Source organism: Cebus imitator, unplaced genomic scaffold, assembly GCF_001604975.1.
Source record: "Cebus imitator isolate Cc_AM_T3 unplaced genomic scaffold, Cebus_imitator-1.0 Scaffold19, whole genome shotgun sequence".
Lineage (NCBI taxonomy): Eukaryota > Metazoa > Chordata > Mammalia > Primates > Cebidae > Cebus > Cebus imitator.
In genome coordinates this window covers 9,501,649-9,514,987 of record NW_016107334.1, presented here as the reverse complement: position 1 = coordinate 9,514,987, position 13,339 = coordinate 9,501,649, and the positions used below count along the sequence as shown (strand labels likewise).

The 13,339-nt window shown below is 38.6% G+C and overlaps 1 protein-coding gene across 13 annotated transcripts in view; it reads right to left on the bottom strand.

Annotated features, from left to right (window-relative positions):
* MEF2A (myocyte enhancer factor 2A) overlaps positions 1-13,339 on the bottom strand; it is a 138,837-nt gene that overhangs the window by 5,503 nt on the left and 119,995 nt on the right. For 7 of the 13 annotated variants that reach the window (XM_017518635.2, XM_037735024.1, XM_037735028.1 and 4 more), the window contains 3 exons: positions 7,578-7,601; positions 4,121-4,247; positions 202-328 (listed from right to left, as the gene is read on the bottom strand). In XM_017518635.2, coding sequence (XP_017374124.1) covers positions 202-328; positions 4,121-4,247; positions 7,578-7,601 — 278 coding nt within the window. The remainder of the gene's footprint in view (positions 1-201; positions 329-4,120; positions 4,248-7,577; positions 7,602-13,339) is intronic. The other 6 variants (XM_037735042.1, XM_037735031.1, XM_017518658.2 and 3 more) reach the window with 1 other exon arrangement.

Genomic DNA, 13,339 nt, shown 5'->3' with positions numbered 1-13,339 from the left:
AAAGAATGCTTCGTTTGTCAGTATCCAAGCTACTATCTAGAGCCATGTAAAGAAAATATCTTCTCTCAACACTTGTGCCTACCTGAAAAGGAATCACTGTGGCATTCTTCACACAAAACTCTACAGAGCAAAAGGCTGTAGCTATAGGAAAAGAGAGCGTGTAGGCGGGGGCTAAAGATGCCGGGAAAACTAGTTACTCACACAAGAGAGCTGAGGGCTGCTTGTCCTAGGTGGTGCTGCTGCCAGGCCGACACCTGTCCCAGTGACAGCATTCCTGGGGAGTTGAAGCCTTGCAGGGCTGACAGGTCAGCGCTGGTCAGTGAATAATCTACGAAGGAAGACAAGATGGGTCTGCATGTGACGGAAGGTCCATACAGAACTATTACTTAGATAGCTACTGCAAAAGTTCCTACACTGAGGCCCGGCATGGTGGCTCACACCTGTAATCCCAGCACTTTGGGAGGCTAAGATGGGCAGATCACTTGAGGTCAGGAGTTCGAGACCAGCATGGGCAACATGGTGAAACTCCATATCTACTAAAAATACAAAAATTAGTTGGGCATGGTGGCGCACGCCTATAGTCCCAGCTACTCGGGAGGAAGCTGAGGCTGCAGTGAGCCAAGATCGTACCGCTGCACTCCAGCCTGGGCAACACACTCCCTCCCCCACAAAATAAAGAAGCTGAGAGAAGCCAAGTACTTCACAACAAAACAACGTACATGTGGGTCTAAAATCCAAAAATCTTTTCTTGGGAGGTTTACAGGATCTAGCAATATTTAAGTTGTCTGGGATGATTTCAAATAAGAGGCCATCATTAAAGAATGTTCTGTGCAATCATTACTTTAAATATGCCTGCCATTACCCTTTGGAATAAAGGGAAACCAAAGTCAATCAGAGTGAGTTTAGATCAGCAAGTCGTAATGAAGTCAGGGTGCGGGGACAGGGCACAGGAAAGACAGAATCCCTTCTCATGGGGTAACAAGCTTAGTGATATCATCACACAATTAATTAACTGCATTTGTTTAAAGTACCTAGACTATCACAAGCTCCTTGACTGCATGCAAAATAGTTTCGACTTCATGAAAAAACTTGGTGTCCTAGAGTATAACCCAGCTCGTATCATATGAATGCTTCAGTCATAATCACTGGGACCAAGATTTAGGACGTTAGTAATCACTCACACGGGGAGTTATTTCAGCTCATCATTAACACTTGTCTTTTCCATTTGGTTTTAAAGAGAGGTGGCAAAACTCTTCTACTTTTATCTTCTTTCTCATGTCTCAAGAGAGGTGTTTAAGAAGTTGGTCTTCCTAGTGAATTAACATTTTAAAAAAGGAACTGAGTTAAAGCAACATAGCTGGTGCTCAGGGTTGTCCTGACTCTGCCCTTGTCATTCCATTCTATGCACTCCACGGGCTGGGGCAAGGGCCTGTCACACTGATGCCCTCCCCAGTGCTCCCTCTAGCCCACACTCTCTTTTGACCTCTAAGGCTTTTAAACGACCTGTGTGCCATGTCCATTTGGATGCCTCCCGAAACGCCACCAATCTGACATGGCCCAAAGTGGACTCTTTTCCTCCAAACCTGTTCCTCCTTAAGTACTCTGTCTTAGTACTTAAGTTGGTGCATGGCACCAACATGCACCCAGCAGCTCGTGCAGAAGCCTATGGGTGTCATCATTGCTACTGCCCTTCCCTGACACTCCCATCATCAACTTCCAGGTCTGGGCAATTCTACCTGCTCACTCTCAAGCCTGCTCAAGTCTCACTATCTCTGCTGCCACCATTCCAGTCGATGCTATCAGCGCCCACTGATTGGACCACTACAACAGCCTCTGATATGGCTTCTTGGCATCGCCTATGTGTTATTTGAAAAAGATCTCTTTGGCTGCAGTGTATGTGGGGTAACCCATACACACTGCAGCCAGAGATCTTTTTAAAATAACACATATGATCATGACACTCCTCTACTTAAAACTTTTTTTATGGCTTCCCAGTGCTCTCCAGACAGTTTCCAAAATCCCTGATATGGTCTACAAATCATTACTTACCTCTCTAGTCTCAACTCTAACCACCCACGCTGTGTCTCCATTCCTTCAGCCCTGTCCTGCCTGTGAACTCCTAGCCTTTGCACAGGCACTCCCTTTCCTGAGAGCACTCTCCCTCCTCTGCCTGGCTGGGTCATGCATGCTCCTTCACGTCCAAGCTGAAATGTAGTCCTTGACACAACTGCAGCAGCTTTTCCCTACAGCTGTGTGTCTTGTGCCTTCCCCATAAGCTCCACTGCAGACTCTACACTCCTGTATGTATATCCAGTACCTGGGATAGTGCTTGCCACACAGTAGGTGCTTCATAAATATCTGCCGAATATATGTCGATAAGTTAAAAATAACATGGTAAACTTAAAACAGAATAGGTGTTATGAGAAAGAGAACCAAGATAAAGTGAGTAAAAAGGTGGCATGAGACTGACACTAAGTGACTGATGATTTTGAGAGCTGGTCTCCATTTTTATAGGTTTTGGTGACTCCTTTTATACTTTCAAAAAATAATTTCCCAATTCAATGGCATTTCCAAAAATAGGTATAGTGAAATATCTAACTATATTGAAAAACCTGTAATGAAATGCTCAGTAAACCATAATCTAACACTCAGTTCAAACTCCCTCTTCTTAGCCAATATGCCTTTGAACATTATAGCTTTCCCCTACCTTCTCATTTCTCAGAGCATAAATTCATAATCAACAATTCGGGACTTCCCCTCCAAGCTTACCCACTTTGGTACGCCCTGCGTCCTTATCTAGAATAAACCTGGACAAAGACGCGCCCCTAGCATAGTGTCTCTCATACAGCAGGTGACCAATGCAGCATCCCTGGCTTTACTCTGGAACCCTGTTCTGTATGAGACACAAAAACAGGCTACGATTCACAATCCCTAAGACAGTCTGCAGTTGACAAATTTGAGTATTATTTATAATACTCAATATAATTTCGTATTAATTATTGGAAAAAGTAATAGATATTTCCTAAGAGGTTCTTTTTCAATAAACCTTTCATTGTTGTTTCTGTTTTAAAAGAACTACTTAGAATTAAAGTGGCAATCAAATGTTATCAATGCTCTGCCCCTCAGTTAGCTGCAGTCAGCAGTTGAAAAGTACTGTGCCAAAGCATTTACCCTGAAGGCTCACATCAACGAGCTTTACCACAGTCTTCTTATGGCGCTTATGAGAATCATAAAAGAATGACTTCTCTGCATTGCAGTCTCTGAGTAATTGGCAATGCAGAATTTATTGCCTTCTTCCTCTGAAGCATCAGGCGTTTGGCTCAGCCGATGAGAAAGTGAAACCACATGTGTTTTCTGCTCCTTCTTCGATTGAATTTAAACAAAACCAGCTGCCCTCAATTCTCCATACAGCCTGCTTGGCTAAAAGCACTGCTGCAATCACTGTAATATTCTTAAACTTTTCTGTTACAATGCCAAATCAGGGTATTTTAAGACAAAATGCCTAAAAAAACATAAATGAAGGAAAAGATCCTCTCAAAGACAAAGTGGCTGGCTCTGAGGAGAAACCAGAACAGTCCCTGTTTTGCACCCCCGGCGCAAATGACATGGATCAAGCTAGTGGTTACAGGGAAGAAAACAGCCCGCCAGACACAGCCAAGCATCGGCCGCCTCCTGAAGTCTCAGGTTCAAAGGGATTCATGTCTTTCCCAAAGCAGGTTAACACAGCATAAAGACAAACGTCTTATTTTAAAAGCCTGGAAGAGTGTGATATTGTATAAAGAGAAACTACATCGACAATACTCAACAACAGGCTACTACACTCTTGGCTTGATGCATGCCACCACTTTGATATCATCTACATGGGCTTTTTGTCAGGGGAAAGTGAAAGTTCACACTGGAGAAGCAGAAATAACTTACTCAACTCATTACACCATCAGTATTTTTTTTTTTGTAATTCTTTTCAAGGCTAGCACACGTTAAAAAATACATCCTAATTTAAATCTAAAAAACTAGAAATAGTTTATTTCAATAAACATACTTTAAAAAAAATCACAAAAGCACACGCTGATCACAAAACAGAGAGCAGAAAAACCCATGGACGGCACCAAAGCAGGCTCACCAGTGTTGTAGGCAGTCGGCATTGCTGAGTACACAAGTCCCTGCGGAGGCAAGCTTGGGGTTGTCACAGACACGACTGGGGTAGCAAGAGGCTGAGTGGCTTGAGAACTGCTTATCCTTTGGGTATTCTGTGAGACAGCAAAAAAGAGACAAAGTGTTCTTATGTGGCATTTATGTTTACTTAAAAATAACTTTCGATTTAAAAGTGACATTTTTCATAGTTTTATATGAATGTCATTTTCTGAAGCAGTGATGTGAAAACTTCAAAAATACTAGTGGGAATAACTAAATACTTAATTTGAAGGGACATATTTTTACATCAATTATTTCTCTTTTTAAAATAGTTTGCTAATGTCAGACACACCATGTTAAAATAGGAACTTAATGTTATGGGCATTAACACTTCCATGCATTAGCACAAAATGAAATACATGTAGTTTTTAAATACCGATGATGGCAAAGGTCATCTGTATATACAGGGAATGTAAGTCTATATGAGTACAGGAATCAAAACTACTTTTCTTTGCAGCATTTATGTGTTAACGTGGTTTGAAGTCATGGCTTATTGAGTGCAGCTTGTATTCTTATTCCTCTCCGATCTTGCAGTTGATCTATTTTTTTTAACAACAGATTCAGATATATATCTCTTCACAGTCTCCTGGACTGCAGGAGAGGCTTTGAGTAGAGAGTTTTGAATCAAGACAGCTGACAGGGCTGTGGATGGGGCAAATTAAATGACTGCCAGCTGGATGCATCTATGTGGTATCCTATCCATGTTGGGAATGGATAACAAATTTCAACTACTAAATAATCCAGTTAGTTGAAGATAGTCTTGTCCTTAATGTGTAGGACTATGACAGAACCAGTTTCTCACCATTCTGGCTTAAGGTAAGTTTTCCAAAATCAAAGATCAGAGGAACACAACAGACTCTGTATCACTAGCACACAAGAAGGCCACAGCACAACTCACATTTATGTTTTTTATAAATTATCATGTTACGGCCTGATAATTGACATTCAGGAGTCTGAGCTGAATCAGTAAAGTATAATTCAGTGCCTTTGAGATTATGAAGAGTTAGAATGTGATTCCATTTTCTCCGTCACATTTTCCAAAAGGGTACATCAGACAAAGGTCTTTGGCTAGATCTAGACACTTACAAACATTTGATGAGGATCCTGATCAGAGTATATTTCTTTTTAATTTCTATTTTCTATCCTAGGTTAGAAGACATTAGAAAGATCATGTGCATGTGGATGTAGTGTCTGAGTTTCTGTCCCAGATTCACCATTTCCTAAGCATTGGGAAAATCATCTAACCTCTCTGAACCTCTTCATTGTCAAATAGAGAACATACAGCAATCTTTGTCCTGGCTGCCTTGCACAGCTACTGTGAGAATCAAATGAGGTTATTATGTTAGAAGTGCTTTCATAACTGAAGTACTACACAAATATAAGATAGTATCCTTAAATTATTGTCCCAAGAAACCCTCTGACCCCAAATTTCTACATAACTGGTGGGGGGAATATGATACATATTTTTATTCCTTCTAATCCATAGCCTATTTTACCGGAGCTTTCATGAAGTCAAGTTGTTCTAGCATTGCCCGGCTTCTAAAGCAATCTCTGTGGCTGGTCTTAACAGTACAGTCTTTAGTGCAGGCCCCAGGGCACCTGTCCTTCCGCACTTTGGATCAGAGTCATCCACGACTGTATTTTAGAGCTTAAGCCAATTTGAACAACTAAGTTCTAACAGAATGTGCTTCTGATTATATTTTGGTTCTGATCTATAAAGTTCTGCATTTTTAATTGATTATAGAGTCTCAAGCTTAAGTTTTAAAGAATATAAATGGCTGTTTATAAGTTTTCAGATATGTATTTTAAAGTCTTCAAGAACCTAATATATTTATCTCCAAGGTTCTGTAATTATAGATGTACTTTGAGGAATGTGGAAAATCAATGTATGCCAATTGGGAAAATATTTTAGTTTCAGTATCAAGTTTACAAATTTAACGAGTTTTTGAGATAGACATCTACTTTGGACTTAATTTCTTCTTTCATATTTGGTCTGGAACTTCAAAAGTCAAATGACTAGGTCCAAGAATACAGTATGAGATAGTTCATCTTCGACCCTACCTACTCCATGGCACCAACTTCATGGCAAACTCCTGGCATGTCTTCAAAGACAGGATAACAATAAGACTTCAAATACGGGTACTACTCAACTAAGCTCCTAATCTCAATGGCACCGAGTTCTGTAAGAGTAAGTGATTTTCAGAACCACTAGAGGGCAACATAGTGCTAGATAAATCATGGAAGCATTCATACATAACTCCTTAAACAGTGAGGTCTAACCTAAGGTGAATTATTTTAGCTTGAATTATAAACTCCCATTTACTAATCATTATTGTATCATTAAGTAAACTGTTTCTCCAAAAGACATTCATAATGTAATTCAAAACATTTGAAGGTGACTAGAATATTTTAGTTGGCCAATACAAAACTACATCCAAAACTGAGTGATCACAAAGCTAAAGAAAGAACAATCTCGTAGTTTAAGGAGAACAACCTTATTTGAAAAGAAAACGAAGTGTGCAAAACACACCAGCATGCATAAACATGAAGTAACAAACCAACGATGCCTTTCTCCCCCATGCTTTCATGCACTTAACCCTTGTCCATGCTATAAAACAACATTTTCAAGTCTTTATTCCCCTTAAAGAACTTAGCAGCTGACTTTGCAATTATATGACTCCTGTGAGGTTTCAGTTTTAGTTACCACAGAAAAAATAGATCAACTGCAGGTTGCTTTTAGTCAAGTTTATTTTCTAGAGGAAAAGCCAACAGAAAACGTTTGTTTTGGAAAAAGGGCAATAGTTGCTTTTAAGAACAGAGCATTTCTGAGAGTAAAGTAAATTTATATACATTCAATTACAGACATTCCTTTTAGTAAACAGGGAACCCCCTTGTGGTTCAGGCTGTATCGTGCAGGATGAAGTAATTCCAACTCTGAAAAAAGTGACCTCACCAAAAATGATGTAATCTTTTTGAAAGAAAAAGGAACAACACAACATCGTGTGTTACAATCTGAGGAACTTGGAGGGTGAAGTCATTTTCTAAAAATATTTCAATAATTTGGAGAGCTATATAAGGTATTTTGTATCTTTCCTTAAAAAAAACATTTAACAAGTATCCTATGCTCATGGACAGCTACTGTTTTTAAAGGCTCTATTCCAACGTTCCCTCCAACAAATAAAATGGGTCAAAATATACAATTATAAATAAAAAAAATTAGAGTCTGTAGTACCAGTAGATTGCTTTAGTATTCAAACTGTTTGAATAGTTTTTAAAAAGAAAAAAATTGGTATAACAAAGGGAACATTGGTTAGATAAGAACATTTAAGAGAATTAGTACTTTCTACGTCTTTTTCAACTTCCTTCAAGCAGAAACCCACACTCACCAACTCCAATTCCTCTTCCTCCGACTGTACTCAGCACATAAGAGGGATAAGAGAGTTACTAAGACGGTTGGTACTCACAAACAAAATATTTTTTTAGAAAAACATCATTCAGACATTAGCAGTTGTCTGGAACTCTAAAGAAATGATTATATACACAACAGACAGACATATAAATTACTTATTGTCTCTATACTTGATTTTTCAAAAGAATATTTCTTTTAAATTCTCTAGGGCCAGTATTCAAAGACACCCTCCTCCCCCAACTTGGTCTGCTCTTATGCTGGCCTATCCTATACACAATCATGCTACCGCAACAGTATTTAAAAGGGGTTCCTCATCATGATATCAATCTGTATTTGGAACTTTGAGAATACTAACTCTGCACCTGTAACTCTGCTTTTTGGTTGTTGTTTGTTTTTTTTGAGATGGAGTTTTCCTCTTGTTGCCCAGGCTGGAGTGCTGGAGTGCAATGGTGTGATCTTGACTAACCATAACCTCCGCCTCCTGGGTTCAAACAATTCTCCCACCTCAGACTCCCAAGTAGCTGGGATTACAGGCATGCATGCACCACCACGCCCAGTAATTTTAATAGAAACGGGGTTTCTCCATGTTGGTCAGGCTGGTCTCAAACTCCCAACCTCAGGTGATCCACCCACATCAGCCTCCCAAAGTGCTAGGATTACAGGCATGAGCCATCAAGCCTGGCCAACTCTGTATCTTAATCATCCTATTATTACCCCACCAGATGATGTATGTTCATTTATCTCCTACTAAATTCTGCCTCTTGGCAGGCAAAAAACTGCTGTATGTTTTATTTCCCACAGGAACTAGCACAGTGCTATAAAACAAGAATACAAACACTGTTCATAAATACAAGAGTTTTAAATACCAGTTTTATATATGTTTATCATTTGCAAATATAGTGTTCATGTGAATAAAATGACTCCAATGGAGAAAAACCACATATTTGAAGAAAATGAGACTGGTAGAGAAATGAATTCATAACCCATGTAAAGAAAAGCAATGAGGCCAGGTGCAGTGGCTCACATCTGTAATCCCAGCACTTTGGGGGGCTGAGGCAGGTGGATCAGGAGGTCAGGAGTTCAAAAGCAGCCTGGCCAAGATGATGAAACCCTGTCTCTACAAAAACTACAAAAATTAGCTGGGCGTGGTGGCAGGTGCCTGTAATCCTAGCTACTCGGGAGGCTGAGGCAGGAGAATCACTTGAACCTGGGCGGCACAGGTTTCAGTGAGCTGAGATCATGCCACTGCACTCCAGCCTGGGTGACAGCGTGAGACTCTGTTACAAAAGAAAACAAAACATTTTTGCTCCCTTTCTCTGTAACATTTAGAAAATATTAATATGCTAGAAACAGTCTAATCAGTTTTCAGTTTTTCTCACTTCAATAAGTTAAGCTTCTCTGTCAATCTGTGAAAAGTGTCGTTGTAAGTGCCATTGATACATGAAGCCCTAATCTGGAAGGAGGTTTCTTTGTAAATGGTGTAAATTAGGTGCGACCAATTACTTACTCTGAAAAACAATCACATGATCTATAACTGCTATCTCCAATGTGGGCAAGATGTTATTCAACTGTTTTGTTATAGATATCTTTACATACCTCCAAACACAAGGTACACATCAAAATATTATACTGTCAAACACTATAGCTGTGTATGTGTAAAACATATAGTTTTCACTTTAACGTACATGAGTAAGCATGTAAATAGTTCATATGACACCTTTTGAATTTTCCATGGAGATGCTTCATGATCTGCTAAACAACAATCAGACATAACTTTACAACTGCTCAATGCTTAAATGTAGTTTGTCTTTAAATTGGCAGTTTACTAACAATTCTTATAAACATATTTTTGTGCCTTACATGATATTTTTTGTAGTTTATTTCTGAAAGACAGTAGTAAGCATTTCATATCTAGTACCAGAAAGGTGAGCTACACGACTATCCTCAATTCTATTTTTTCTTGGCTCTCTTTTGGGGTATATTTCTTTGTTATCCATTTATATATGCATTTTAAACTTTTTATTCTGAAATAATTTTAGACAGCATCTCAGAGAGCTCCCTCACATCTCACTCAGCTTTCCGCAATGTTAACATCACAAGGAAATACAATGCAGTTGTCAAAACTAACAAAAATAACACAGTGCCAGTTAAAGCTTTGGACTTGACTTGGATTTTGCCAGTCTTTCAACTGCTATTCTTTATTCCTGACACAGGATCAGATCCTGGATTCCACATGTCTGTAGTTGTCATGTCTCCTTAGTCTCCTCTGGTCTGTGACAGTTCCTCAGTCTTTCCTTTTCATGACCTTTAAATTTTCTGGAAAAAGTGCTTATCAGGTATCTTATAGAGTGTCTCTCAATTTGGGTCTGATTTTCATTCATAATCAGATAGAGGAGCATGGACTTTTGCAAGAATACCACAGGGAGATGCAGCCTTCTTAGCAATATCATATTGGAAGGCACATGTTGTCTTTATGTTCCATTACTGGTGATGTTAACCTTGATCTTCCGGTTAAGGCAGAGTTTTCCAGGATTCTCTAATTTCCAATTCTCTGATTTTTCCCTTTTTAAGAAACAAGTATGTGGGAAGAGATATTTTGAGACTATGCAATACGGTTTTCACTTAAACTTTCTGCCCACTTATGTTAGCATTTATCCACTGACCTTGCGTGCAACAATTACCATTGTATTGTGTTCTAATGGTGATTTACTATCTCTCATTCTTTCTACATTTATTAATTAGTTATTTTCCAAGGAAGAATTATCCCTTTCCCCTTGTTTATTCAATCATTTATTTATACCAGTAATGGACTCTGTTTTTTATTCCCTGAACTATAAATACTATAGTTATTTGTTACTCAAATTGTTCTAGTTTTGGTCATTGGAAACTTTTGAAAGGCCAGCTCCCATGACTTTTGATATGCACTTTCTCAACCTCTGACAACTTTGGCTCATTCCGTTTCCCTGCCCCAGATCTACAACAAACCATTTTTTCCAAGCAGCCCTGGTTCCTTAGATTAGAAAATGGCATTCAAAAACTAAAATCTGAGCACCAGGTATGTTCAGCCTACTGTGTGCTGTTGTCTCACAGACCTCTCAGCAAACAGAGCTAGGAAATATATGATGTATACTAGTTCATATGTACACATATCTGTACCTTTTTTGTGTGTGACAGGGTCTCGCTATGTCACCCACGCTGAAGTACAGTGGTACAATCACGGGCCAATGCAGCCTAGGCTTCCTGGGCTCAAGCAATCCTCTCACCTCAGCCTCCCGAGTAGCTGGGACTACAGACACATGCTATCACGCCTGGCTAAGTTTTGTATTTTTAGTAGAGACAAGGTTTCCCAATGTTGGCCAGGCTGGTCTTGAACTCTCGAGCCCAACATCCATCCACCTCAGCCTCTCAAGTGCTGGGATTATAGGCCTAAGCCACCATGCCCACCCAGATGCATATATATTTCTGTATCCATCTACGTGTGGGGTGTGTGTGTGTGTGTATAAAAACTCATACTGAATCCTACAACTGTAACCCTGAAACATAAGGCTCATTCTAGACTCCCACCCCCACACCTCCTTGGTTATCTGCAGCTTTCTCCTCCAACCATGAGAAACCTGGGTTCCTTTATCTACCATGTCCACATTTTCATTTATGTATTTATTTTATTTATATGTTCAACCCTTTGGGTGTTCGTGTATGTGAGGGATGAATTTACCATCTAGAGTACAGTGATTTGCTACAATTTTGTTGGTCTCTAACCTTACAGTATCCAGTCAAAACAGTTTCCAAATTTACTCAGACCAGGCCCTTTCTTCTTTAGCCCTTCAATATCATCATGTTACTCATCTGTAATGAAGTTATATTCATGTGTAACAATATGCATTCCATCCTGGGCTCCCTGGAATTACTTTTTAATAGATTGCATTTAAGAAAAAAAAAAATCACTCTTTGGATATACATTTTAATGAGTTTCAAGGAACAGTACCTTTCACAGATGCATCTAACAATACAGCATCACACAGATTAGTTCATCACCTCGAAAACTCCCTCATACTATTTCTTTGTAGTCAACCCTGTCTCCATAGGCAGTGAGTTTTGCATTTTCCAGAATGAAATACAGATGGAATCATACACTACTGTAGAGTTTTAGATCTGGCTTCTTTTATTTAGCAAAATTCACTTAGGATTCATCCATATTGCTGTGTGAATAAACAGTTTATTGCTGAGTAGCATTTCTTTATATGGGTGTACAGTGTTTATCCAATCATCTGTTGAAGAACACTTAGGTTACTTTCAGTGTTTCACAATTACGAAAGATACAGAATTAAGTACAGTTTTCAATTCATGTGCATAAATACTCTAGGAGTGGCATTACCGGATTACAGCAAGCATTTATTATTATTATTATTTTAAAAATTTCTAAGACAGGGTCTTGTGTTGCCCAGGCTGGTCTTGAGCTCCTCGGCTCAAGCAATCTTTCTGCCTTGGCCTCCCAAAGTGCAGGGATTATATAGGCATGAGCCACCCTGCCTGGCCAGCAAGCATATATTTAGATTCATAAGAAGTTGATCAACTCTTAAAAATGGCCATATCATTTTGCATTCCAAGCATATATGAGAGACATTTTGCTTCACATCCTCAACAGCATTTCCAGTTTTTGGATTTTCTTAAATTTAAATTTTAGCCATTCTACTGGATGTGTATGTAGTTGTGTCTCATTAGGTTTTCATTTTCAATTCCCTAAGACCTAATAATATTAAACATATTTTCATACACTTATTTGCCATCCATGTATCTTCTTTTTGAAGGAGCTGTTCAGACCTTGTGCCCTTTTAAGAAACTGACTTGTTATGTTTTCTTACTGCTGGGTTTTAAGACTTCTTAAAATGCTCTAGATAGGAACTCTTCATTGGATATGTGACTTCAAAGTATTTTCTTCTAATCTGTAGGTCATCCTGTTATTCTCTGAACAGTGCCTCTCACAGAACAAAACTTAAATTCTGACCATCTCCAGTATGTCAATTTTTTTTTTTTTTTAATGGATCCTGCTTTTGGTGTTGGATTTTCTCCTCTAAATTTCAGTTTCCTGTTTTAAATTTGGGTCTATGATCCATTTGTAGTTAATTTTTTGAATGAAGTTTGAGTTATTATCAAGTGGGTTTTTTTTTATTTTGTGTGAATGTAGAATTGTTTCAACACCATTAGTTGTAACAACCATCCTGTCTTTATTGAACTGCCTTACTACCTTTGCCAAAAATCCAGCTGAATATACATGTATAGGTCTAAATTTTCTGGGCTGTTTTGATCACTGATTATGTGCCCATCATTCTGTCAATATCACACTTTCTTGATTACTATAGCTTTGTAGTAGGTCTTGAACCCAAGTCGTAAGAGTCTTTATTTTGTTCCTTCTTAAGATCATTCTGGCTATTGTAGTTCCTTTGTCTTTACCTATATATTTTACAATTGGCTTATTAATGTCTACAAAAAAGCTTGCTAGGATTTTTATTGCAATTGTGTTTAATCTACAGTTTGATCTGGGAAGAAATGACATCTTGACAATACCGAGTCTTCAAATCCATTAACACGATATATCTATTCATCTAGGTCTTCTTTTATTTCTTTCATCAGTGTTTTTGCAGTTTTCAATATACAGACTATGTACATCTTTTGTCAGAACTGTACCAAGATGCTTCTTTTCTTTCCTTTATTTGGGATGCTTTTTTTTTTTTTTTTTTT